Below are 27209 nucleotides of genomic sequence, written 5' to 3'. Positions count from 1 at the left end.
GCTGTGTTTATCTCTGTACTGTCAGTCTGCCGCTCCCCCCGCCTCCTGCATAGCTCCGGTCCCCGCCCGCGTCCCTTCCCCCCCCCCCCCCCCACACAGCCCAGATTTATGGGGGATTGCAGAGCGCAGGGGGAACTTAGGGGGGATTGGGATAGCAACAGAGGCTGGGCAGTATAGGCAGACCCAGCCTCCTCTGTACGTGGATTGCATTGTCAGAACCCCACCTCGGGTTCTCTTTAAACCAAAACTTTTAGTTTAGTTTTGGGCACAGCGAACACTTAAAACCAGTTTCAAATTTATATTGCTGTCTTTGTCCCAGTTGGGGAGAATTGTTCTTGCTTCCTGTACATACAGGGAGTGGAATAAAAATCTTCAACAGAGATACTGATTAAAAAAACAAAATAAAAAGAGCATTGTCCAAGAGGAGGTCAACAATGTCAGCCTTCATATTTACTTCCTGACTGGGGCCCTTTGAGATATTCACATACTGATGGCAGGGCCGGTTCTACCATGAAGCAATGTGAATCACGTGTTTTAGGGCGGCAACAATTAGAGGGCGGCGTCCTCACAATGTATTGCTTCAGGGGGCAAAAATTCTTGAACCGGCCCTGACTGATTGTATGGCTGAGAGCAACCAATCATATCTGCAACATCAAGCTCTTAAAAAACTTAAAGTCTCAAGCTGATTGGCCAGCTTAGACCATACAAATACTGTGATCCTCTTCTTGGCCCGTGATGGAACAGCTCGTGGAAGAATTAAACCTCATCCAGGGAACCAAAACCCAAAGCCCTTCTGTTCCGTGGGCTAGCAGTTTCATATGTCCAAAGTGGGCAATTGTCCAGGGTCCAGTGTTCTTTGGCGGCCCCCATGGCCCATATCGTGGTGATCAGAAAAACTTTTCTTTGTGCTCTGGGCCCTATTTTACCTAAAACCGTCTTTGCCTCCTTCCCTCTAACGGAGTTGCCACACAATCCATCATTCGTTTTCCAAACTGCAGCTTTGGTGTTCATCACCAGTCTTGGCTAGATTTTTGTTTGATAAACTTCAGGCATAAGTAATAGAGGAGAAGAAAGGCAGCGCAGATGCCGATCAGGACAATATAAGAGAGGTATAGGGGATAGGCGTCCATCTCCATACTGCTCACAATCTATGGGACAGATAACACAAAGCTCGTAATTACTGCTGATACACAAAAACCTGAATTATCATCATGACTTACTAGGATCTTGAAGGTCACATCTAACCCACATATTTGCAGTTGCTAGATAGCGCATGCTCAACACTAGAGTTGGGCCGAACGGTTCGCGCGAACTTAGGTGGTTCGCGTGCGGGTGTCGCACGCGAACGTTTTGCGGCAAAAGTTCGCAAAAAATCGGTTCGCCCCATAATGCACCTGAGGGTCAACTTTGACCCTCTACATCACAGTCAGCAGGCCCAGTGTAGCCAATTAGGCTACACTAGCCCCTGGAGCCCCACCCCCCCTTATATAAGGCAGGCAGCGGCGGCCGTTATGGCCACTCGTGTGCCTGCATTAGTGAGAGTAGGGCGAGCTGCTGCAGTCTCTCATAGGGAAAGATTAGTTAGGCTTAACTTCTTCCTGGCTGCATACCTGTTCTGTTCAGTGAGCCCTCAGCCCACTGCATACCTGTACTGTGATCCTGCCACTGCATACCTGTTCAGTGATCCTGCCACTGCATACCTGTACTGTGATCCTGCCACTGCATACCTGTTCAGTGATCCTGCCAGTGCATACCTGTTCATTGATCCTGCCACTGCATACCTGTTCAGTGATCCTGCCAGTGCATACCTGTTCATTGATCCTGCCACTGCATACCTGTTCATTGATCCTGCCACTGCATACCTGTTCAGTGATCCTGCCAGTGCATACCTGTTCATTGATCCTGCCACTGCATACCTGTTCAGTGATCCTGCCACTGCGTACCTGTTCAGTGATCCTGCCACTGCATACCTGTTCATTGATCCTGCCACTGCATACCTGTTCAGTGAACCCGCCACTGCATACCTGTTCTGTTCAGTGAACAGTTTGGTGTGTCAGTGTGAGGCAGTACCTTAATTACACTACCTGATTGATGTATACACATGCAAGATGTTTTAAAGCACTTTAGGCCTGTCATTTAGCATTCAATGTGATTTCTGCCCTTAAAACGCTGCTTTGCGTCAAATCCAGATTTTTCCCGGGGACTTTTGGCATCTATCCCACTCCGCCATGCCCCCCTCCAGGTGTTAGACCCCTTGAAACATCTTTTCCATCACTTTTGTGGCCAGCATAATTTTTTTTTTTTTTTCAAAGTTCGCATCCCCATTGAAGTCTATTGCGGTTCGCGAACTTTAACGCGAACCGAACCTTCCGCGAAAGTTCGCGAACCCGGTTCGCGAACCTAAAATCGGAGGTTCGGCCCAACTCTACTCAACACATTCATGCATACAAGATTTCTCACATGCTTCACCTCTCCTCTGGAATGCCCTTCCACAACACATCCGTCACTCTCCTACCTTTGAAATCTTTAAATGCTCCCTCAAAAGTTACTTTTTCCGACAAACATACCTTAGGCCATTCCGCTTTGACCTCTGGCCAGGTTCCACTCCTACTAGATGACCTAAAACACCCCCCCCCCCCCCCATTCCTTCCGATTGTAAGCTCGCAAGGGCAGGGGTCTCTCATCCTTTTGGGTCTCGGAATTTGTTATACATTTTATTCATCATTCTACTTGTGTCACTGCCATTACCAATTCTGTAATTTGTTACCAATTCTGTATTTTTTATATTGGTATATACCATTGTCTGCATTATTATGTACCCCATATTTGTTTCTTACTTTGTACAGCGTCATGGGATAGGCTTTATAGATCAATAATAATAATTCTACAGAGTTATTTTGCTTAAAGGGAAGGTCCGAGCACAATAAAAATAAAAAATCCACTTACCTCGGGCTTCCTCCAGCCCCTGGCAGCCGTCCTGTGCCCTCGCCGCAGCTCCGGTGGCTACCGGTCCCCTCTGGTGCAGATGCCGACCTCACCAGGTCAGCATCTGCTTGCTCTTCACCATGCGGCTCACTGAGTCGCACTGACGTCATCCGGAGTGTACTGCGCAGGCACAGAACTACTACGCCTGCGTAGTACAGTCCGGATGACGTCAGCGCGAATCAGAGCCGCTCAGGCAGGCGCAGTGGGCATCTTGCTCCGGAGGAGACCCAGGCCACCGGCGGGGAGCGGAGCTGCGGCGAGGGCACTGGACGGCTGCAATTGGCTGGAGGAAGCCCCAGGTAAGTGGATTTTTTTTTATTTTTATGGTGCTCAGATGTGTCCTTTAACAGTCATGCCTGGTACACACCATGCAAAATCCCAGCAGATTGGACACAGGCATAAGGGGGTACAGTATTTTAAAGGGGCAAGGTAACGGCAAAAGGGGACACAGAGTTTTAAAGTAGTGAAAAGGCAGGGAGGGAGCAAAGATTTTTTAAAGGGGGAAGGGCACACAGAGGAAGCACTTAAAAGGGTGCAGGGCCAGGGGGCCCATCTAAAGTTTTGCAGGTGGGGCATTAAATTCTAGTTACACCCCCGAGACATGCCTTTGCTGCAGGGTGTGATGTCAATGATGTCACTTCCTGCAGACTGCAGAGGAGCAACTACACATTATTCAAATGCAGGAGAAATTCTGGCATACTCATCAAAGCTTTCTTGCAGGCTCAGCATCCAGCACTGCTCAACTGTTCAATGTACATCAAAGCAACTGGCTGTCATGGGGGGCAGGCTGGAGACAAACTGTGCAACCAACTGTACATGGACTTCACAGCAGCTGCTATAGATTCTACGGCTATTGCTGCTCCCCTGTCTGACAGGGGCGTAACTAGAAATCACTGGGCCCCCCTGCGGCTGCATCCCTTGCAGGGTCTATTGTTACGCCCCTGCTGTCTGATAGATTTCCTCTGAGCAGGGGAAAGAACGAGTAAAAAGAGAACTCACCATATCTCCAGGAATAGGGATGGTGAAATTCTGAAGTTTCACGTAGTATGTTGTACCGATAAACTGGACCTGCATGAGCCCCGCAAATCCCCAGCGGAGGAAGGAAGCGAAGGAGATCCAGAAAGGAACTGCAAAGGGACACAATAAACAGACCATAAATCAGCTTTGTCATCCAAAATAAGAAAAAAACATTCACACCGATCCTCATCAGCAAACAACACGGTAGCGGTGCCCATGATAGCAAATGGCGCTCCAGACGGCAGCCTGGAATGTCTGTGCTGTAAAGTGCCCTGCCATTTAACTTGCCGGAACTCAAACTGGTAATAAAACAGATTTCCCCATCGCCATTACGGTTGTTTGTGCACCAACTGGCTCGGCAGTCATTTTGGTGAAGCTGGTCCACAGGATATTATAGGGGGGGGGGAGGGGGGTATAGTTTGGATTGCTCCACAACCCTTGCCCCTTGATGACCCTCAGAGCATGGGAGCCCATCTTGCTAGGGTCATAAAACAAGAGTGGCCATCAGAATCTTCACACCCATAACTCATGTTTCCACAAAAACACCTGAACTGGAGTATCAGAGGGAGGAAAGGTTAGTAGTTGGGGTCCTCCCACACCTCTGGGCCCCACTGCAGTCACAGTGGTTGCTTCCCCCTAGTTATGCCCTTGGTCCTATGCCTCAGAAGATACCGGTGCTCTGGGCCAGGCTGAGGCAAGAGAGGCTCCAGCCTCAGGGTGCAGTGCAGGAGGGGGCGCAGGGTGAGGCAGAGGCAAGAGAGGCTCTAGCCTCAGGGCGCAGTGCAGGAGGGGGCGCCGGGTGAGGCAGAGGCAGGAGAGGCTCCAGCCTCAGGGCGCAGTGCAAGAGGGGGCGCAGGGTGAGGCAGAGGCAAGAGAGGCTCCAGCCTCAGGGCGCAGTGTAGGAGGGGGCGCAGGGCGGGGGTGAGGCAGAGGCTATAGAGGCTCCAGCCTCAGGGCGCAGTGCAGGAGGGGGCGCAGGGCGGGGGTGAGGCAGAGGCAAGAGAGGCTCTAGCCTCAGGGCGCAGTGTAGGAGGGGCGCAGGGTGGGGGTGAGGCAGAGGCAAGAGAGGCTCCAGCCTCAGGGCGTAGTGCAGGAGGGGGCGCAGGGCGGGGGTGAGGCAGAGGCAAGAGAGGCTCTAGCCTCAGGGCGCAGTGTAGGAGGGGCGCAGGGTGGGGGTGAGGCAGAGGCAAGAGAGGCTCCAGCCTCAGGGCGTAGTGCAGGAGGGGGCGCAGGGCGGGGGTGAGGCAGAGGCAAGAGAGGCTCTAGCCTCAGGGCGCAGTGTAGGAGGGGCGCAGGGTGGGGGTGAGGCAGAGGCAAGAGAGGCTCCAGCCTCAGGGCGCAGTGTAGGAGGGGGCTCACAACTCACTTAGCTATCATTACCCTATTGGGTTTAAAGCAGAGAGAAATAAGAAAAGGGGATACATGGCAGTGACTGCAAGCCAGATAACTAGATATTAAGGTGTTGGGGGCCCTGGGGCGCCTCTTAGTCTAATAGCAATCAGTGTGTGACGGCTGGGGTGGGAGGGATGGAAGGGCGCGTTTTGGTGTCTTAGCCTTGGGAGCTGGAGGACCTCCTAGCTCTGCTGGTGCTTTATAAATCCAAACCAGTAATGCTAATATCTTCTGTAGAGCTACTGTTTTGCCTCACAGGAAGGGTTTTTAAACCCTCTAACTTTGCTCACCAGTGGGTAAAATGAATTGCAGCAAAACATGAGGAAAGATTCAATAATAATATTTATTGAGCTACAATCCTGTTATAATAACTATCTAGGCTTGCAGAATCATCGTTATTATTAGTAAGCAGGCATCAACCTTTCTTTACCAAGTGTTGCAGCAACATCACCCAAGGAAGAGGGGACTCCGACCGTCAATCCTCCGTAGGGGAAAACACCTGGCGACACAATCCATCACATCTATTGGTCTCAGCAAAAAGTCCCGGAGTCCAGGCGTTTTCCCAACCCCATTATACTCCCTAAACCATATCACGCGCAAGCGCATACACGGTCGCTGTCATAGGTCCGTGATCACAGTACAAATCTATGGTATCCGCTTCTGCGCAATACAACACAGCCAAGCGTGGACACCTCGTCCTCACTGAATGGGAAAACAATGACTTACTACCCCTGCGTATCTCATGCACCAATATCTCACGACTACCTGCTCAAACTGGCTGTAGCAGGATTCAGGAATGCATCAACATTCTTCACTGAACCCAAATAGCATCCAGGACATCTGGAATTGAACTCAAATAATACCCAGGTACTGAACTCTAGTAACCAGAAGCAAAGACATATGAGAGTGAACACTAAACATACATATGGCATTCATGTCACTTGTGTATCTCAGCTACCTGTCCAGAGGTTTTCCAGCTTGATGATAAATCCCCCGGTCAGATAGGAAGCCGTGAAGATGGCGTTGGCAGCGAAGGAAGACATCTGCATGGTGGGCAGCAGTGCGGACATCCACATGGCCATAGCCCGGCTGCAGTACACCACCAGCCACAGCAGCAGGAAGTTCAGCAGGAAGTTCTCTGGCAGGGGGTTGAGGTTGGCCAGCCAGTATATGGGGACCGCATAGAAAATGATGAAGGTCATGTGCTCTGGGAGCTCCCCGATGACCTGTTAGAGAAATATCTGCAGGTTAGTGAAGACCAGAAAGATCAAACACGGCAAACAAATGCACAAAAAGAAATCGACCAGGTTGTTTCTGTACGGCAGTCTTGCACGCTCTTTAGATATTAGACCCCTCAGGCTGGTGGCCTTTTACCACTTACCATGGATCGGAAGCTAAATATGTCCAATCTGTATCGCAAAGCTTTCTTTTAATTTTAAAATGTTAATTTTTACTTCAAAGTCATATTTTAGTTTTTCAAAAAGTTTCCAGTCTTTCATACCACCCTCCAAATATTTCACCCCTGCATGCCTTTTCCTTTGCAGAACATCTCTGAGTATTTCATTTAGACTAATTTCACACATGGGTGTTGATTTACTATAACAAATAGCGTGCCTTATCAGACTTAACATGCCTTATCAGAGTCAACACGCCTTATCAGCATCAACACGCCTTATCAGAGTAGCTCCACTCGTCCTGCCCTGAGCCCCTGCGGGTCCAATCCCTTTAAAGGACATTATCCCCACACTTTGATTGGCCCAATAGGCTGCCTGTCAAGTTTCCTGCCAATCAAAGTGCGGGGATAATGTCTTTTCAAGTGATTGGACCCGCAGGGGCTCAGGGCAGGACGAGTGGAGCTCTCGTCATTGCCAATTAGCAGGAATAAGTTTGTAGCGCTCGCTATACTACTCTGATAAGGCATGTTAACTCTGATAAGGCACGTTAACTCTGATAAAGGGGCCCATACACTGGTCGATTTTAGCCATCGATTGATCGATTTTATGAAAACGATCGATCAGAAATCGATTCTGTCAAACTATCGATTGATCGATTTGCGGCTGATTTGTATCAATTTGGTCTATCTGACTGGATGGAAAATCTAGGTCGATCTGCTGCTGGCAGTATATCGATGGCCCATAGAGTTGCATTGGATCTAATGGTCCAATATTGCATTTAGATCGATTTCCAATAGATTTCATTCTGAAATGTATTGGAAATCTGTTCCTAGTGTGTGGCTCACATCAGATAGATTCCTGTCAGATTGGACTTTACAGGTATCTGCTAGAAATCTATCTGATGGTCGAATCTGCTGCAAATCTATAAGTTATGGCCACCTTTAGGCGTGTTAACTCTGATAAGGCATGTTAACTCTGATAAGGCATGTTAACTCTGATAAGGCATGTTAACTCTGATAAGGTATGTTAACTCTGATAAGTCACGCTATTTGTTATAGTGAATCAAGCCCATGGTGCGCTGGGACTGTACTGTGGCAGGGGAGGCCACCGCAGGACAATCGCACTGCACCATTTACTCTTGCACATTCCGCACTGTGCGCCAATGGGTTAATATGCATAGCTCCACCCTCCAACAGTGATGTGCTTCCTGCTGGACAGGAAGTACATCACCGTTTTTTGACCGATCAATGTATGTGTGCCACACCGCCATCGGAAACACTTCCACCACATCGCCTTGCACTGTAGGTAGTGTGGCTAGTCTCACATAGACTAACGGCCAGTTGCCCACTGCAAAGGGAGAGCAGTGAACGAGCGGTGACGGAGAGCAATGCACTGCACCAGTGTGAAAGGGGCCTCAAAGTCTTCACTTGGCATGTAGGGTCCCCTGAGCTCAACTTTCAATGCCTCTTTCCCTCTGGAGGTGAGACCATACTCCTGAGATCATTGACACAGCACCCTGCTGCCAGTTATGGGAAGGGGCGTGGCTTGGACTGCCACTCACCCCACCCTTGTCCAGAACCATTAGGAAGAGAAGCAAGTGGGAGCGTGGTGGTTTGCTTTGTGGTGGCTTGCTGCATGGTCAATGAGGTGCTTAGAATTCTAGGTTAATGCACATTTATGCATCCTGGAAATGGACTCATAAGTTTTCACATGACCTCCATATCCATGGTGTTGTAAACATAAAGAGTTCTTTTTCTTGTGACCAATGGGAAAAGAGATGTTTAATCCTATGTACCTTAGCGAAAAAATACGGCGTGACTGAATACAGCCCATCTTCCAAGTCATGGTAAAGCATGGCTCGCTCCGAATGACCTGAAACAGACAGAAAAATATTTCTTACAAATAATGATACGAACATTTAGGTTTTAACCACTTCAGTACCAGCAGCCCCTGGCCCCTTAAAGGGGCACTATGGCAAAAATGATGCTGTTCCATTATCCCCAGCATCAGCTGCTGCCTAATATGAACAGCATAATTTTCGCCACAGTGCCCCTTTAAGGACAAGGGACCACTGGTACAAAAAATGGAGCCTACCGACATCACACCACACAGACCAGCCACTAGCGCTGATCACACCGCTCTCCCCTTGCTGAATGTCACTTGCTCTGCCATCGTTATGACAACAGAGCTCTGTCAGCTGATCAGGACAGGAGCAGATTTCATTGGATCCGTACTCTGTGATCAGTGTAAGCCAATGAAATTGGCCAATCAGGGGCAATGTCCGTTCATAAGAACAAAAAATGAAATGAAAGTAAAAAAAAATAAAAATGAAACACTTCCTGGTAAATCAGGATTGTGTTTCTAAACTGCACACAACGTACCTTCAATAAAAGAAATAGTAAGATTAATCTCTTCCAATCCCTTCCAAAAAGAATGGTTGCAATTTGTATACAAGTGCACCAACAAGGACAAAAATGATTAAAATCAGTTTAAAAGGGGGAAGTTTGGTGGATTTACCCCCCTCGAAGAAAAACAGACTAAAGACACTGTAAAGGCTCGTACACACGTCATACTGAAGCCAACGATGGGTTCGTCGGCACCTGGGTGCCGATGGACCCGTCGTTGGCTTCAGTGTGACGTGTGAACGAGCCTTTAATCACATTTATTACAATCTCCAAGGTGCACAATCCTGCTTCATCAGGCAATTAACTGGAGACAGCAAAATAGAGTCTGTACAGAGGCGATTGGCCCGAGTACAGACCCTATTTTGCTGTCTCAAGTTAATTGGCTGATGAAGGAGGATTGTGACCTGTGAAACGCGTTGCACCTTGGAAATTGTAATAAATGTGATTTACAGTGACGTTCTTTAGTCTGTTTTTCTTCGAGGGAGGTAAGTCCACCAAACGGATTTTAATAGTTAATTTTATCCTTGTTAGAGCCTCTGTATACAAATTGCAATCAGTCTAGTCCACCGTTGGTGGAGGGGTGTATCCCCATTTCTTCCTATCTACAGAGAGTGACTTCTTAGAACTGAGCGGGGTCAGGTTATAATTCTCCCCACCTGCCTTGCCAGTGGTTGCCTGTGTGGTGACCCTTCTTTGTGAGTATAACTACTGATATTTTTATTTTAACTACACAACTGACTAAAATACTACACTATATTGGGGCTCTCGGTTCTTGTTCTTCATTTTAAGCTTCCAAAAAAATGTCTTCTGCCAAAATAGTAGTAAATATCATCTTAGCATACTTACATTTTGCGACCACATCCAGAACAACAGCAAAAGGAGTGAGAGATCCCTTCATAAACAGAAGTGCAACGGTATCCTGAATGCTCAGGTCATTTCCACCTTGTCCATAATACAGAAATCCAATCAACAGGGCCATCAGCAGAGCCTCAATACCGTGGATGAGCAGCGTCGTGAGATCCCGCAAATCATTCGATACATGGCGACTGCGGAATATCAGATAGACAAATCTTATTAGTCTTCATTAGAGATCAGACCAACAAGTTGTAAAATACCGTCCTTCAGAGAAGAAAATGTAAACAATTTACTTAGACAAAAAAAAGGACAATACAGGTAATGGCCAGTCATGCACAGGCATGTGTACGGAGGGGGGCTCTGGGCAGTAATGCTCATCGTCATCCCAATACGTGATTGCCTCTCGATCACTGATTCATTTCCAAATGCACTTGTGATCGAGGTCCAAATCCAGGTCATGATCACAGATTTAGCCGCGATCACGGTCGTGATTAACCACTTTACCACCAGCGTTGCGGATATCTCGGTCCCTTTTTCTACCCTGTCAACACCAGGGACGGAGATATCCGCACCTCCTGCCGCTCCCAACACTGTCCACGCTCCAGCTCGCTCGTGCGCACGCCCCGCACTCGTGCACACCGTCGCCCGCTCGCCTGGAGATCAATGAACGTGAAAAAACGTTCCCGTTCGTTGATCTAAGCCCCCCGCAATGATCGGCTGATACTATGAGAAGCAGCACGATCATTGTGAAAAAAAAAAAAGTTTCCCAGCCTCATAACACTTCCTGCAAGCGTACTTCCTACGCTTGCAGGTCGCATAAACAAAACGTTACTGTGGCCATCTTGTGGCCAAATAGTGAAACTACACCCTAAAGCATTTTTCAAATACAAATACATTAGTTTTACACTAAAAATTAACTCATTACCTCCCACACTCCCCAATTTTTTTTTGTATTAAAAAATACATAAATAGTTACCTTAGGGACTGAACTTTTTAAATATTTATGTCAAGAGGGTATAACACTGTTACTTTATAAACTATGGGCTTGTAATTAGGGATGGTCGCAAAACTGAAAAAAATGCACCTTTATTTCCAAATAAAATATTGGCGCCAAACATTGTGATAGGGACATAATTTAAACGGTTTTATAACTGGGAGAAATGGGCAAATGCATTTCATGGGTTTTAATTACAGTAGCATGCATTATTTAAAAACTATACTGGCCGAAAACTGAAAAATAATGAATTTTTTCCCACATTTTTTCCTATTTTTACATTAAAACACATTTAGAATAAAATAATTCTTGGCATAATGTCCCACCTAAAGAAAGCCTAATTGGTGGCGGAAAAAACAAGATATAGTTCATTTCATTGTGATAAGTAATAATAAAGTTATAGACGAATGAATGGAAGGAGCGCTGAAAGGTGAAAATTGCTCTGGTGCTCAAGGGGTAAAACCCCTTAGTGGTGAAGTTAAAAACCCCAATACCCACCGACTTTAGCGGTTAATAGCAAAGCCCCCTTACATGATATAAACACCAAATTTGCAGGAGGTTTTTTTTTTTTTAAATGACCTTATAGTTTTTGAGAAAATCGATTTTAAAGTTTCAAAGGAAAATAGTATACATTTAAATGCAGTAAATGACAGTTAATGTATATATCACATCTACATGTATACTTTTTTCCTTTGAAACTTCCTTTGAAACTTTAAAAACAATTTTCTCAAAAACTATAAGGTCTTTTTGAAAAAAATGTGAAACATTTTTCCCCTTATTCCCACTGTTCTACCTAACATATGCTGCAAATTTGGTGTTTCTAGCAAGTAAGGGGACTTTGCTATTAACCGCTAAAGTTGGCTGGTTTTGGCGGTTTTTAATAACAAATACTTTTTCATTTGAAACGTTAAAATCGATTTTCTCAAAACCTATGAGGTCTTTTTGAAATGTTTTTTTTAAGTTGTAGCCACTGATCACCTCCATGCAATTTTGGTGATTGTAGCATGTATGGGAGCTTTGCTATTAACGTTAAAGTCAAATCACGTCTGGATTCTACACGTAATCACGGCTAAAATCTGAGTCTAATCCGGAGCTCCGATTCAAATCTAGATCATGATCACGGCATATCCGGATTTCGATTCTGCCGAGGCCGGATTTACTCAAATTCGTGATTGGGGGTATCCGAGCATCAATTGCTCTGGGCAGGGGCGTAGCAATAGGGGTTGCAGAGGTAGCGACCGCATCGGGGCCCCGAAGGGCCCTGCCTCAATTACAGTATTAGCTCTCTATGGGTCCTGTGCTCATAATAATCACTTCTATAGATACTTTGAATAGTGGTGATCATTAACAAGCTGTTCCCCATCCCCTTCTTGCACCTCTGACACTGTAGTTGCCATTGGCAGGTTTTGGTGCGCCGTATCAATTGTTATGTATAAAGTGCTTGGGGGGCCCCATTGTAAAACTTGCATTGGGGCCCATAGCTCCTTAGCTACGCCACTGGCTCTGGGTACTCAAGCACCCTCCCCCCTTGCTTGAACTCTTAGTAACTGGTCAAGAAGTTCTAGGCCCTTTTCTGAAGGAGGGAGCAAAGACTAGCAAGTGTCAACCAGATTTTGCTTGAAGGTGCCAGAAGAGCAGAGATTTGTGAGAAGTCCTTTATGTGGAATGGGGAAGAGGTGGCTTGGGTGGACGAGAGGAGAACATTTCTAAGTTAGGGTAGTGATGTGGGAGCAACTATGGAGAGAGTTTTGTAAAAGTTAAAACTTTGATCTGTATCCTATGTAGGATACAGTTGAAGTTTCTAACTCTTGAACAAACTCTCCAAACTGGTTCCTGCCACTCGGTGAGCCGACAGCTTATACACAGGGCCTGCTTTGTACTTTTTACCGCCCGAGGCCACTATCATCAGCCGCCCTCTAACAAGCATCAAACCCCCTACCACACACACACTTTTATTGATCCCAGTAATTGTTGCATTTAAAGATGCTTATTTTACTGAACAATCAACCTTCCGATTGATTAGACAGTGTTGATGGTGCCAATCGACTACAAATTGACCATTTTGTCAATAGTTTTATCAGTCTGTTTTGTGTATTGGTTACATCTGAAATGATCATAATGGTTATAATTTTTATTCCATTTATGGGCGAAATTGATGCTTTCTGCTCTGATAGGTTGCAGCTGGATGGAGGGCGGAGTTGGACTAGAAGAGGATAAATGACAGCTCAGGCCATAGACAATAAGCTGCCCATGTTTGCTGCCCCTTCATTTCCTGAGTCCCAGACACTTGCCTGACTGCTGCAGTGCACGTTTGGCAGCTTGACTGCATGAGTGTGCCAGCCCGCCCCTTGCTTCCTGGTGCCTTAGGCCATGGCCTTTGTGCCTTGCCAGAAACCGTCCATGCTTATGCAGATTTTGTCTTTAAAACTTTTACCTAAATACAAAACTAACAGCAAACATGCCATTGCGGGAATAGCATCATTTCTTCATGGTGATTGGGGCTTCCACTTCACCCACCCAACCGATGCTATGTTCTGTGAGACGCCATATTGCCTCCCCCAGAATCCCACACTTTCCCTCCAGTAATCAGAATCTGAGGGTCTGATGAGCCAAATAGCAACTTTTCATTTTTAGGGTTAGTAAATAAGAAAGTTTACAGAGACACTGAAGCGAAAAAAAAAAAAATAATATTATGATTTGTATGTGTAGTACAGCTAACCTCCACTATAGCTTCCCTGGTGGTCTAGGGCTTAACCTCCACTATAGCTTCCCTGGTGGTCTAGGGCTTAACCGCCAGCCGCCACTATAGCTTCCCTGGTGATCTAGGGCTTAACCTCCACTATAGCTTCCCTGGTGGTCTAGGGCTTAACCTCCACTATAGCTTCCCTGGTGGTCTAGGGCTTAACCTCCACTATAGCTTCCCTAGTGGTCTAGGGCTTAACCTCCACTATAGCTTCCCTGGTGGTCTAGGGCTTAACCTCCACTATAGCTTCCCTAGTGGTCTAGGGCTTAACCTCCACTATAGCTTCCCTGGTGGTCTAGGGCTTAACCTCCACTATAGCTTCCCTGGTGGTCTAGGGCTTAAAGAGACACTGAAGCGAAAGAAAAATGATGATATTATGATTTGTATGTGTAGTACAGCTAAGAAATAAAACATTAAGATCAGATACATCAGTCTAATTGTTTCCAGTACAGGAAGAGTTAAGAAACTCCAGTTGTTATCTCTATGCAAAAAAGCCATTAAGCTCTACGACTTTGAAAGTCATGGAGAGGGCTGTCTTCTGATTTTTATTATCTCAACTGTTCCCGAACTATTTACTTTTTATCTGCCAGAGGAGAGGTCATTAGTTCACAGACTGCTCTGAAAGACTCATTTTGAATGCTGAGTGTTGTGTAATCTGCACATATTATAGAATGATGCAATGTTAGAAAAAACACTATATACCTGAAAATAAAAGTATGAGAATATTTTCTTTGCTGCTAATCTTCTAGTAATTATTCATAGTACACAACCAATTCATTATATCAAATATTTTTTTTCGCTTCAGTGTCTCTTTAATGATTTTAACTGTTTGTGCACCGTGGTATCACATATTCCCATGCCACATCATACTATAACTCAGGCAATTTTTAAAGGGTTCCCAGAATTGATATCTCAGTTTTTCCATACATGGGAAGCTAAACACAACTGATAAGTCCTTTATAGGTCAGAGGGAGTCTCTATAGGTCATATGGACAGCATCAATAGTGAGGTGAGGTCTCCACATTTAAAGAGGACCAAAAGATTGAACTTCATCCCAATCAGTAGCTGATACCCCTTTCCTACCAGAAATCTGTATCTTCTCTCTAATAGATCGTCAGGGGGGTCTGTATGGCTGATACTGTATTGAAACCCCTCCCACAGTGTGATGTCAGGACCTGGGTCATGACATCATACTGTGGGAGCCTTGTTGCATTGTGGGAAATAATGTCTGTTTCAAACTGCCAAACAACCTGTATCTCTCCCTCTGTGTACACGAATATCTATAAAGAAAACGTTTACCCTATCGCATTGCAAGGGGGTGTGCTTATAGATATTGGCAGTTAGTACTGTCTGTTTTTTCATGTTTGCCAGTAATAAAGATGGTAACGTGCAGGCCGATTGTGGATCAGATTTCATGGCAAATATCAATAATTTCTTGATCTCACACTTTGCAATGTATTGTTTTACTTTTTTTCCCCTTTTCGCTAAAGTTCCTCTGTAAAGCCAAACTCCATGGAATATGTTTTCAGATTTGCACAGAGTGGGAAAGAATTAGAAGTCCAAAACCCCAGGTGAACAGCCTCCCATCCAGGGGCGTAGCAATTGCCATAGCAGCCATAGCAACTGCTATGGGATCCTGGAGAAGAGGGGGCCCGATATAGTACTTGATGTGTTCACTGTTAACTTTGCTTTGTTGCTCCACCCTCCGACTTTGTCTCAGTGCCCATGGACTATACACAGTGTACATTGCTGGAGAATGTAAATTGACTAATCAACTTATAGCCATAGGGTAGGGACAGGTAGCATTGCTCAAGAGCACCTAGATCTGATGGCCCCACAAAAATGTTGCTATGTCCCCATAATGTGTACCTAATGGCCCATACTCACGGGCTACAAATGTCGCCGCAACACGCGGCGCGCGCGTGTTGCAGCGACAGGTCGCCCATGAGTATGCGACGTTGCCCATGCGCGCACCCCGAACTGTCGCTCGTCGCTGATGTCGACGGTCGATTGAACCGCTCAATCGCCTGGCGACAGTCGCCGCCGCAACTCCGCCGCAACTGTCGCTAGTCCGCGTGAGTACGCGAACTAGCGACAGCAACAAGATAGGGATACATTGGGCTTCCGGCGGGGGAGGAGCAACAGCGACAGCTTCCGCCGCATCAGTTGCCAGGTCCCGTGTGTATGCGGAGGGACCTGGCGACGAGCTGTCGCCGGCCTGTCGCGCACACGCTCACGTGTGCTGGCGACAGGCCAAAACAGTTGCCCGTGAGTATGGGCCATAAGCCACTGCTCCCATCAATGAACTAAGGCTGAGAGATTAGGCTTCTGGAGTCACGAAAAGTCCACTCTGTCCTCCCCGTCTAAACGATGGCTTTTGTGTGGCTGGCCCTTTAAGAAGGTTTAATGCATAATAATAATAATAATAATAATACATATTTGTTGCTGAGTAATCTGGTGACACGTACTTTATCAGCACAAAGAACTGGTGGATCCCTTTAGGTAGCTCGTTCTTCTCATGTGCCTTTATTGTGATGACTGATTGTGATGGAGATGTCGGAGTGCTAGCAGGAGAGAAAAAATGGAAACAAGACAAAAATAAGTTATTATTATTATTAGTAGTAGTAATGATTTATAAAGCACCAGCATATTCTGTGATTTGATAAAATCACATCGCTCAAGTGGGATCACACTCCTAGCATTACATTAGCAAGAGCTTTTCAAATCACACCTTAGAAAAAAGCTCTTGCAGTGTGAACAAACCCTTAAAGGAGTTATCAAGGCTTTTTAAAGAGAATCTGTATTGTTAAAAACGCACAAAAGTAAACATACCAGTGCGTTAGGGGACATCTCCTATTACCCTCTGTCACAATTTCGCCGCTCCTCGCCGCATTAAAAGTGGTTAAAAACAGTTTTAAAAAGTTTGTTTACAAACAAACAAAATGGCCACCAAAACAGGAAGTAGGTTGATGTACAGTATGTCCACACATAGAAAATACATCCATACACAAGCAGGCTGTATACAGCCTTCCTTCTGAATCTCAAGAGATCATTTGTGTGTTTCTTTCCCCCTGCAGCTATCTTCCACTGAAGTGTCAGGCTGTTTCTTCCTGCAGAGTGCAGACAGCTCTGCCTGTATGTAATTCCTCAGTATGTGAAAGCCCAGCCAGCTCAGAGGAGGATTTATCCAGCTTGTAAAAGATAAGAGAGAAGAGAGAAGCTGCTCTAATCTAAATAATACACAGGCAGTGTGCATAGAGGGGCCTGGAAGGGGGAGTTCATAGCAGAACCACAACACTGAAGAACTTGGCAGCCTTCCAGACACAGGCTGACAAGTCTGACAAGGGAAAGATACATTGATTTATTACAGAGACTGTGATAGTATAAAGTGCTGCAGTAAGCCAGAACACATTAGAATAGATTTTGGAACGTGTAGGATGATAAAAAACAGGATGCAATTTTTGTTACGGAGTCTCTTTAAAGAGGAGCTGTTAGGTATAAGGTCTCAGAGAAAAAAAACACATATATCAGTAGCTAAATATTGGCTGTACTTACATTACATATGCATTTCACTGTCCACGTTTGGATTTCATAGAATTTTTATATAGTATTTGCAGAGATTGATGCTCCTGACAGCTCATGGCAGGTTCCATGTTTGTCTGTTTCCTATGAAGCCAATTGTGTCGTCATTTCCTCCCTGCTTCCTGATGATTCCACTCACAAAAAAGATCCTAATGGACAACACTACTGTGCAGTGAATATTAATTAGCCATGTGGCTAGGAACAATAGCGGACTCATGCAGTATACTCTGCCCTGTGATTTTTCAGTGCTGTGAGCTGGACTGCATTACAAGCTGCTGTAACATGAGCCTGTAACTTCTCACTAGCAGCTGAGGGGAGGACCCAAGGTGGGGAGAAGCAGCCCCAGAATGCTTTGCAGTATGTTATGTGGCCTCTCGTACTTTTAAGAGCTTGGGAATAACAGCCTTGCTGTTCAGCACACATCAAAAGTATCAGTATTGCCTTTTTGGCTTCCTTCTAAACTGTTTAACCTCCTTGCCGGTTTTCCCGACCTGAGCTCGGGGTAGAAAAAAGAAGCTATTAGCGGTGATCCCGAGCTCAGGTCGGGGTATGCATTGCAGAGCCTTACTTGTGGTTGTGGAGTCCCGCGCGCGATCTCGCTGCGCAGCGGGACTCCAGCCTCTCTCCCCGGCAGTGTGGGGTCTTTCCCTGGCCGCCGGGATCCCATGTGTCCCCGCTATTCTTCCGGGGACCCGGCAGCCAGTTGGAGCAGCGCAGCCGTGGTGGTGGCAGCAGAGCGGTGGTGGCAGCGTGACGTCATCGGGGGCGGGGCTAATATTGAAAACGGACTTCTCTATATTAGAGAAATATAGAGAAGTTCGTTTATATGTATATTAGCGCCATCTTGTGGACAAAGAGAAAACTGCAGCACAGGAGCCCAGGAAGGTACATTTTTTTTTATTTTGCTGCAGATCTCACTGCCAGAATGATTTTTTTCAGGTTTTAGGGTCTGAAAGAGTGAAAAAAAAATTGCACCGCTTTTAGACCCTAAAATCTGGAAAGAATCAGACCGCCAAGGAGGTTAACACAGGAGAATAGAGGTTTAAATTAGCTTTTGCAGCCTGACAGTTACTCTTTAAAAGAAAATAAGTGTTACTTACCCGGGGCTTCGTCCAGCCCCAATCTACCAGCATGTCCCTCGCCGCAGCTCCACGGTTGCCTCCTGGTCCCCGGCGATCACGTCTGCCTGCACGAGAGGCGCTGTCAATCACCGCCATGCGGTTCGGAGCGTACTGCGCAGGCCGGCCTGACGTCATCGCCGGGGACCGAGGGACATGCTGGGAGATTGGAGCTGGACGAGCCTCGGGTAAGTAGCACTTATTTTCTTTTTAAAAGCCTTGATAACTCCTTTAAGCGTTTTACAATTGAAAAAGTACCCAAAAGTTGGTGAAAAAAAGTGCCATCAACATAATTTTTAATATTTTCTTGCTTGCTGGCGGTTTAAAAGGCATTTTATAACAAGGTGTGAAAATATAACCTAGGAGAAAACTCAGGAGCAGACCGGCGCTACCATAGAGGCAAAGGAGGCAGCTGCCCCAGGGCACCAGAGTTTGTAGGGGCCCCCAGTGGATACAAAAGGAAAAAAAATTCAAATCGACCTTATAGTTTTTGAGAAAATCGATTTTAAAGTTTCAAACGAAAAAAAAATACACATTTAAAAACCCGCCGACTTTAACGGTTAATAACAAATCCACCTTAAATGCTAGAAACCCTAAATTTGCAGGATATGTTAAGGAGATCATTGGGAATAAGAGGAAACAACAATTTTTCAAAAAGACCTTACAGTTTTTGAGAAAATCGATTTTAAAGTTTCGAAGGAAAAAAGTATACTTTTAAATGCGGTAAATGTCACTTTTAGTAGCAAACCTAACGGTAGTGTAATTTTACATGCATCAAAAGAAAGAGCAATACATTTCCTGACGGGGTTTCCAGGGGTCCATACGCAGCCGCAGCGCTTTGGCCAGGAATCGCTATACAGCCGCAATATGGCTGTATGAAGATCCCTGGCATTTTTTCCTATTTTCCCAATTTTTTTTTATGTTTAGAGTGTGGGAATTTTTTAAAAAAATTATGTGGGGTCCCCCCTCCTGAATCTTTTTAACCTCTTGTCCCCGATGCAGGCTGGGGTAGCCAGAATGTGAAGCTCTGACCGATTGGGGCTTCACACCCTGACTATACCAGCTGCAAAAAAGGTCCCTTAATGCCGATTTTTGTTCTGGGGTATCTGTTGGGGGGGGGGGGGGGGGGGTCCAGGTTTATTTTGCCCCATTGTTGCTTAAACCGGCCCTGCTCAGGAGAAAAAGTGAATTGCATACAGTCCTGAGATTCTCCCATTTGGAGAAGAATCAGTCCAAAACCTGTCAGATCTGTCAGATATTTACTACCTGCTGTAACTGAAAGTGACATAGAAAAAAAGTAATTTACAGTATACTGCAGGAGAGAAATATATGTATTATATGTATGTATTGAATTTTTTATTTTTATTTTACAATTTTAGTAATAACGGCGTATGACAACAGGCAAATCAGACCTGGTACTGAGAACAGCGACTAAACCGTGATGATACAACTCAATACATCTTCTCATTATAGGTCAGGATGGAACATACCACGTCTCGCTGGAGGAGGGGAGGCCCTTGTTTCCATCTTGGTCTTTCCACAAGAAATCATCAACATCTTTGACTTTCTCCCAGAAAATCTCAGCTAGAGAGCTGGTCCTCTCCAAGCACTCCCTCTCCTTTTCTTTGGTCCGCCTATCAATATTGGTCAGGTCAACTAAAAAAAAGGAAGAAAAAGGTAACACTCTATGTGAGAAAGCATAGGTGAAAAGATGTTTCTTATAAAAAAAATATAAAAAATATATATATTCTTAAAGTGTAACTGTCGGGCATAAAAACAAAAATCAATTATTAATTTCTATCTGGTAAACAAGTAATAAGGATGCTAACCAGGCAATCCAATAGTTAAAATCACTATTACTTGTCTTGTTGATACATGATCATTCCCTAGTTTACCTGACTCTTATTTGGTACATACAACATTTGGTACACAAAAAGGAAGTTGCAGGGCATGCTGGGTTGTCCTTTTTTGCTTCTCTACTTCCCCTCAGACTTAACTAATGCAGCCTGATTGGCTGAAGCCTCTTTCCCTCCTGTTTTCCCCTCCCACACCTCTGTTCCTCTCTGATTGGCCAATATTTCTCATGCTGAGACAATGCGCTTTCTTAAGTGGAGGGCAGGCAATGCATATACATTCAGGCAAAGGAGAGTAAGGGAGGAAATGACATCAGGATTGGCTTCAAAATTGCCACACTTAAAATGGGAAATGCTAAGAAGGGTTTTCTCATTTTTTTGCTGTAGAAAAATCACCAAAATGTGGACAGTGCAATACATATGTAAGTAGAGCAAGTATTTATCTACTTATATATGTGTTTGTTTGTTTTCTGGGAAAGTATGGCTGACAGCTCCTCTTTAACTGGAAGAAATAAAAATCTCTACTAGATAGTAAAGTGCTGTTTTAATTACAAAATTCTATCTTACACAGGAATTTAAAGGTAAGTTTAAATAGTGAGTAGATGAATGTTTGATGGACATACACCTTATAAATTGATAACATTAGATGACTTTCTCAGTTGTGTTATACATCGGTGAAATAAATCGGAGAAAATGTATTTTGTATTTTAGCTTTACTCACCATAGAAATCAGCAGGGTTGCTGTATCGTGGGCAAGGATGGCCTATAGAGGTGAAATACTGAACCATATCTTTGGCTGTCCCCGAGTAGATTGTGGACCCCGATGACAGGAGAAGAACGAGATCAAAAAGTTGAAATATATCAGATCGGGGCTGATGAAGTGATAATAACACCAGCCGGTTCCCCCTGGCCAGTCTTGATAAGGTTATCACCAGATTATGAGCCGTGAAGCTGTCCAGGCCAGACGTTGGCTCGTCCAGGATCAGGATGCCTGCAAAGCAAAATATAAAAAGTTTAAAAAAGAACTCACGACTGAGATTTTCCGATTACTAGAAATCCATATATAGACTGGAGATCTTTTTAATATGTAAATGCTTAGCCATAGTTACGGTATATAGATATTCAGAATGATCATTAAATATATGTTCTATTAAGGCATCAGAACATGTAAATAAAAAGATGAATTATTAACAATTTCAGCCCGCGGGTATTTTTCACCTTATGAACGAAAGGAATTTTCACATTTCAGAGCTCCTCCCTTTTATTCCCCAATAACTTTATCACTACTTATCACAAAGAAATGATCTATACCTTGTTTTCCACCACCAATTAGGCTTTCTTTGGGTGGTACATTATGTTCAGAATTATTTTATTCTAAATGCATTTTAACGGGAATAATTGATAAAAAAAAAATGGAAAAAAATCATTATTTCTCAGTTTTCGGGCCACTATAGTTTTAAAATACCACATGCTACCGTAATTAAAATCCACACATTTTATTTGCCCATTTGTCCCGGTTATTGCAACGTTAAATTATCCCTAGTATAATTTATGGTGAAAATATTTCGTTTGGAAATAAAGGTACATTTTTTCAGTTTTACATCCATCGCTAATTTTTAGCCCATAAATTTATAACAATATGCCTTCTTGACATACTGTACATATTATTTTTTTTTATTCCCTTAAGTCAGTAGATGTAATTTTACTATTTGGTCACAAGATGCCCCTGCTGAGCAAAATCCTATGTAGCGTACAAATACGCTGTGGACATGGAGCTTACGTCAGCACAGCATAAATGGTTAAAGGACCACTATTGTTAAACATTGTACAATTTAAAATACATGTGTAAACGTATGTATGAGTACATTTTTCCCTGATTTAAACACACTATAAACTACTTTTCTCCTGTGTTCCTGCAGCTTACAGTAAGCAGTTAAAATCTGACTCTTTGAACTAGTCCATCTCCTCATGGGGGATTTTCAGGGTTTTCTTTATTTTCAAAAGCACCTATTGAAGGGCACTTGCTCAGTCCAACTGTCAAAATAATGGGTAAATCAGTAGGGAGGCTGGCCAACATGTTTGTATTGTTTTTTCTCCATAGTGTATTTTTTTTAAAAAATAAAGGAGATACTGAAATTCCCTCATGAGGAGATGGACTAGTCCAAATCTTGTCAGATCTGTCAGATGTGTACTGTTTACTGTAAGCAACATAGGAAAAAAGTAATTATTAGTGCATTTTACTCTGGGAGAAATGTACAACTTATACGTACGTATTTTAAATGTAATAATTTTTTTTGAAATAGTGGTGCTGTAAGTATAGTAATTAAAGTAAGTGTAATGCAGAGTGTGCTGCTTAAGACTACCTGTGTCCCACGGCTTGTGGAGCAGAGCGTGCAAGCAACGTGTCATCAGGGATTCTGCCTGTGTGGTAATCGCTGTCTCATATCTATGATGCCATCTAGTGACATCTTGAGACACAGCTGTGTCATCCTTGGGGCACATCTGGCGATGGTGAGAAGGAATGACATGTACTGGGGGCACATCTGGCTACTGTGGAGGGGGCTATAATGAGGAGGGGGCTTATAAGTGAGTCAATCACTTTTTCTTGGTTTCTGAGTGAAAAGTGGGTACCTCGGCTTATCCGTGGATCGGCTTATATGCGGGTATATACAGTATATATCAATCTGAAGGTGGAGCTTCTTACCAGGGTTCCACAGAAGCTGTACTGCAATGCTGACTCTCCTCCTCTCTCCCCCGGACACGCCTCGGGTGTACTCATTCCCCACTTTGGTGTTGGCACATTGTCGTAATCTAAGCTCTGCTATCACATCTTCCACCTTCAAGAAATAAATGACATGTTTTTAGAAATAGTCATTTTACGACTAAAACCATACGATTCATCTTTCACGGAAAAAAACACCAGGTAGGTGGCAATCATGCAGTGGAAGAAAAAAAAAAAGCAAATAAAATAACCTAAGACCAGGACCCCACTACAAAGCGCTATCGCTAATCGGAATCGCTAGCGCGATTTTAATGAGAGTTTTGTAAGCGATTTCATGAGCGTTTTCTGGCGATTTTGTTAGCGATTTTAACTTATGCCAGCGATTGTGTAGCGATTTGCGATTAGCGTTTTTAATCCTGATTGGTCCTTTCAATTCATTTTAATTTTTTTTACAGTGTACAGTAATTTAAAAATGCTAGCAAAATCGCTCTGTATAGAGATTCATGGGCGATTACGCCAGCGTTTATATACTTTACATTGCAGAAACGCTAACGCTCAAAAATGCTGCATGTCTAGCGATAGTGATTTTGCTAATCGCAATCGCTCCAGTGGAATTTGGCCCATCCATTACCATTAGCTGAGAGTTTAAGGAAATCGCTAGCGTTTTCAAAACCTCCCTAAACGCTTAAAGAAAACGCTCTAGTGGGTTCTAGCCTTAAAGCTGGCCATACACTTATAGATTTCCACCCAATGTTCCAAAACGATAGATTCCTGTTTGCAAAATAATGGAGGGAAGGAATCAATTCCTACCATACACTGCGCATCAATTTCCAATACATTCCAGCAGGGGGTTTATTGATAATCAATGAAACTGCAGAGTTGCACTGTTCAATGCAATGCAAGGCTACAGGTCATCCGTTTGCCAATGCTCTTGCACCGCCCCAAATTGTTTTACATTTTCCATTTAGTCTGATCGATATTGTCGATCGATTTATAAACAAAATTGATCAAACATCAATTGGTCTGACATATTTAGGAATCGATTCCCAGCAGAATCAAATCTGCAAGGAATTGAATGGGAAAATCATTGAGTGCATGGCCACCTTAAAGGGAACCTTAACTGAGAAGGATATGGATTTTTACTTTTAAAATAATACCAGTGGCCTGACTCTTCTGCTAATCCTGTGTTTCTAATACTTTTAGCTACAGCCCCTCAACAAGCATGCAGATCAGGTGCTCTGACTGAAGTCAGACTGGATTAGCTGCATGCTTGTGTCAGGTGTGTGATTCAGCTACTACTGCAGCCAAAGAGATCAGCAGGAGAGCCAGGCAACTGGTATTGTTTAAAAGGAAACATCCAGATCCCTCTCAGTTAAGGTTCCCTTTAGGCTTCTTGCACACCAAGACGTTGTGTTAGGTGTCACGTTAAGGTCGCATAACGTGCACCTAACACAACGTATGGTGCTGCAAAAGCCGACGGTAGAGTGAGCCGCGTTCGGCGGCTCGATTCCTATAATGTCTCCCAGAGTGGCGCTGATTGGCCAGCGGGACCACGTGATGCGGAGCGAGACACTCCGCATCACGTGGTCCCGCCGGCCAATCAGCTGCCGCCAGTGCAGTGAATATTAAGTAGCCATGTGCGCGGCTACTGTAGCTGGCTCTCCCCGCCTCCTCTCCGCCCCCCACTGCGCATGTGCAAACAGTCTAACGCGGCTATAGCCGCTCCAACGCCGTAGCATGCTGCACTTTGCACCGAACGTGCAGCATTACATGTAACGCAACGTGGGCTGTGTGAACAGCCCACTTGTGTTACATTGCTGTGCGTTGGGGGAGCGTTACAGGCGCACTAACGTGCGCCTGTAACGTCTTGGTGTGTAAGCAGCCTTAAAGTGGACCTGAACTCTTGCACAGGACAGAAGGAAAACATAGAAAAATGCACTTTGTATGTATTTAGAGAGTTTAGCCTAATTCCCCCTCATCTGTGACTTATCACACATGTAATTTGATCTCAGCTGTGTCAGCTGGCTGCCTTGGCAGAGCAGCCTATTTGTAAACACAGGATGTTAACCCTATGTCTGCTTCCGTGAGAGCAGGAAGTAGACACAGTGCAGATTTATTTCAGGATTTGTATCAGCTGTAACAAAGAAATGTTTTTTCTTTAAAGGTTATTATGCTGCTGCGTTAGAGGTTATTAGATGTTCAAATGATTAGGGATCCAAATGAAAACCTCAGATAAATTACAGTTGCAATAAGTGTGACACGCTAACAGCTATTTGCAAGGGGCGGTAGGTTAGGAATGGGGTCAGTGTTCTGTTTTTTATCACTATATAAACAGACTATTACAAAGAGGACCTGAATGATGTAAAAGCAGGCTCTGCCAGTTACTTACTTACTAGAGTCTGTTCATAGTGTGTGAAACTTCACCTAACATTCATTTCGATTGGCTGTGAAGACACAAATCCTGCCGCTAATACCCTAGACAATTGAATTTAAATCATATTTAACTATTAACTAACTCTAATTTTATCTGTTAATTTATCTTAAAATACTTTTATTTAAAGGGAACCTGAGGTGAGAGGGATATGGAGGCTAACATATTTATTTCCTTTTAAACCATACCAGTTGCCTGGCTGTCCTGCCCTGATCCTCTGCCTATGGTTTGTTTCTAGCGATAGACCCTGAACAAGCATGGAGCAGATCAGATGTTTCTGACTGAAATCTAACTAAATTAGCTGCATGCTTGTTTCTGGCGTGTGAACTACGGAAGCCAAACAGATCAGCAGGGCTGCCAGACAACTGGTATTTTAAAGGTGGCCACTAACGGTCCAATTTCTAGCAAAAAATCGTTCGAGCGATCAGAAATTCTGATTGGACGAAAAATCGTTCACTACACCATCAACTAACCAATCATTGCTTCCTATCTATCACGACCACCAAGAAAATCCAAATTTTCGTTCGACGAAAATTCATTCGGGCGACATTTTTTTCACTCGTTCATAATCGATTGTGTCCACCAATGGAGATTATTTACAACCAATCCGATCAGAATTTCTGATCGCTCAAACGATTTTTCGCTAGAAATTGGACCGTTAGTGGCCAGCTTAAGAAGGACTTCCCCCCTTTTTCCCCCACTAGGGGGATGTCCTGCTGCGGGGGAGTCTGATCGCCGCCAGCGCTATGTAGGTGGGGGGGGGCTCCTCAAACCCCCCCTCCGCAGCGATTCCCAGCCTCGCTCCCTTTCCCTCCCTCCCCTCCTCTTTCAGGGTGGCACAGGACGGAGATCCGTCCTGCGCCGCCTCTGACAGGCTTCAGCAGCGCTGTATGATCTAAACAGCGGGGATTTCTTCTCTGCGTGTTTACAATTAGCCTGCGAGCCGCGATCGGAGTCTCGCAGGCTGTTCACGGAGACACCCTCCGTGAACTGACATGGAACGGCCGCTCGAGCAAGCGGCCGTTTCCATGGTAACACCACTTCGACCTGCCGACGCCTATCGGCGTTAGGCGGTCGTTAAGTGGTTAAAAGGAAATAAATATGGCAGCTTCCGCATCACTCTCACTTCAGGTTCCCTTTAAAGCTCTATTTTTGCCTGGACTTGACTTTTAATGGGAAAGAATTGTAAGATTGATTGTAAACGTGTAAATTCTCCACTGACCCTCTTTTGCCGCTGCTGTTCAGAATACGATTTGGGGAGGCGGAGTTTGGCGATAAATGTCAGCGTTTCCCGGACAGTGAGGTGGGGTAAGAGCTGATCGTCTTGGCACACGTGTGCAACACACTTTTTCACCAGATGTCTCGTGCTTAATTTCCCGTTGATAAGGATTTGTCCTGATTTCGTTTTCCCACCTTCGTCCCTACAGGTGATGATGTCCAGCAAAGTCGTCTTTCCACATCCTAAAGGAAAACAAAAGAGAGTGAAAGAAGGAACACCCTTCTAGCTTGATCTAGTGAAGTGGGCGGAGCTTGGGGATTGAAATGGCAGAACCCAGGATGGGGGGGGGGCAGGGGGGTATTTTTATGCAGTGGGAGTATATAGAGGAAAGTGTCTCCCTGTGTGCTACTACAGAGAGGACCCCTCCTTGCCAAACGCTTGCAATCATGTCTAAAGTCATTACTATGTTGGGGTAAAAAAAAAAAAGGCTTTTGGACTT

The 27209-nt window shown here is 44.7% G+C and overlaps 1 protein-coding gene across 4 annotated transcripts in view; it reads right to left on the bottom strand.

Moving 5' to 3' along the window:
* Positions 1 to 235: 235 nt before the first annotated feature.
* ABCG8 (ATP binding cassette subfamily G member 8) overlaps positions 236 to 27209 on the bottom strand; it is a 55174-nt gene continuing 28200 nt past the window's right edge. For 3 of the 4 annotated variants that reach the window (XM_068233010.1, XM_068233014.1, XM_068233011.1), the window contains 10 exons: positions 26714 to 26952; positions 23043 to 23175; positions 21060 to 21329; positions 19976 to 20141; positions 16254 to 16349; positions 10040 to 10239; positions 8584 to 8660; positions 6353 to 6620; positions 3985 to 4112; positions 236 to 1148 (listed from right to left, as the gene is read on the bottom strand). In XM_068233010.1, coding sequence (XP_068089111.1) covers positions 1011 to 1148; positions 3985 to 4112; positions 6353 to 6620; positions 8584 to 8660; positions 10040 to 10239; positions 16254 to 16349; positions 19976 to 20141; positions 21060 to 21329; positions 23043 to 23175; positions 26714 to 26952 — 1715 coding nt within the window. In that variant the 3' untranslated portion in view covers positions 236 to 1010. The remainder of the gene's footprint in view (positions 1149 to 3984; positions 4113 to 6352; positions 6621 to 8583; positions 8661 to 10039; positions 10240 to 16253; positions 16350 to 19975; positions 20142 to 21059; positions 21330 to 23042; positions 23176 to 26713; positions 26953 to 27209) is intronic. The other variant, XM_068233012.1, reaches the window with a different exon arrangement.

Source organism: Hyperolius riggenbachi, chromosome 4 (genome assembly GCF_040937935.1).
Source record: "Hyperolius riggenbachi isolate aHypRig1 chromosome 4, aHypRig1.pri, whole genome shotgun sequence".
Classification (NCBI taxonomy): Eukaryota; Metazoa; Chordata; class Amphibia; order Anura; family Hyperoliidae; genus Hyperolius; species Hyperolius riggenbachi.
Note: the sequence above shows the minus strand (reverse complement) of the source record. Positions and strands in the feature narration are given on the sequence as shown.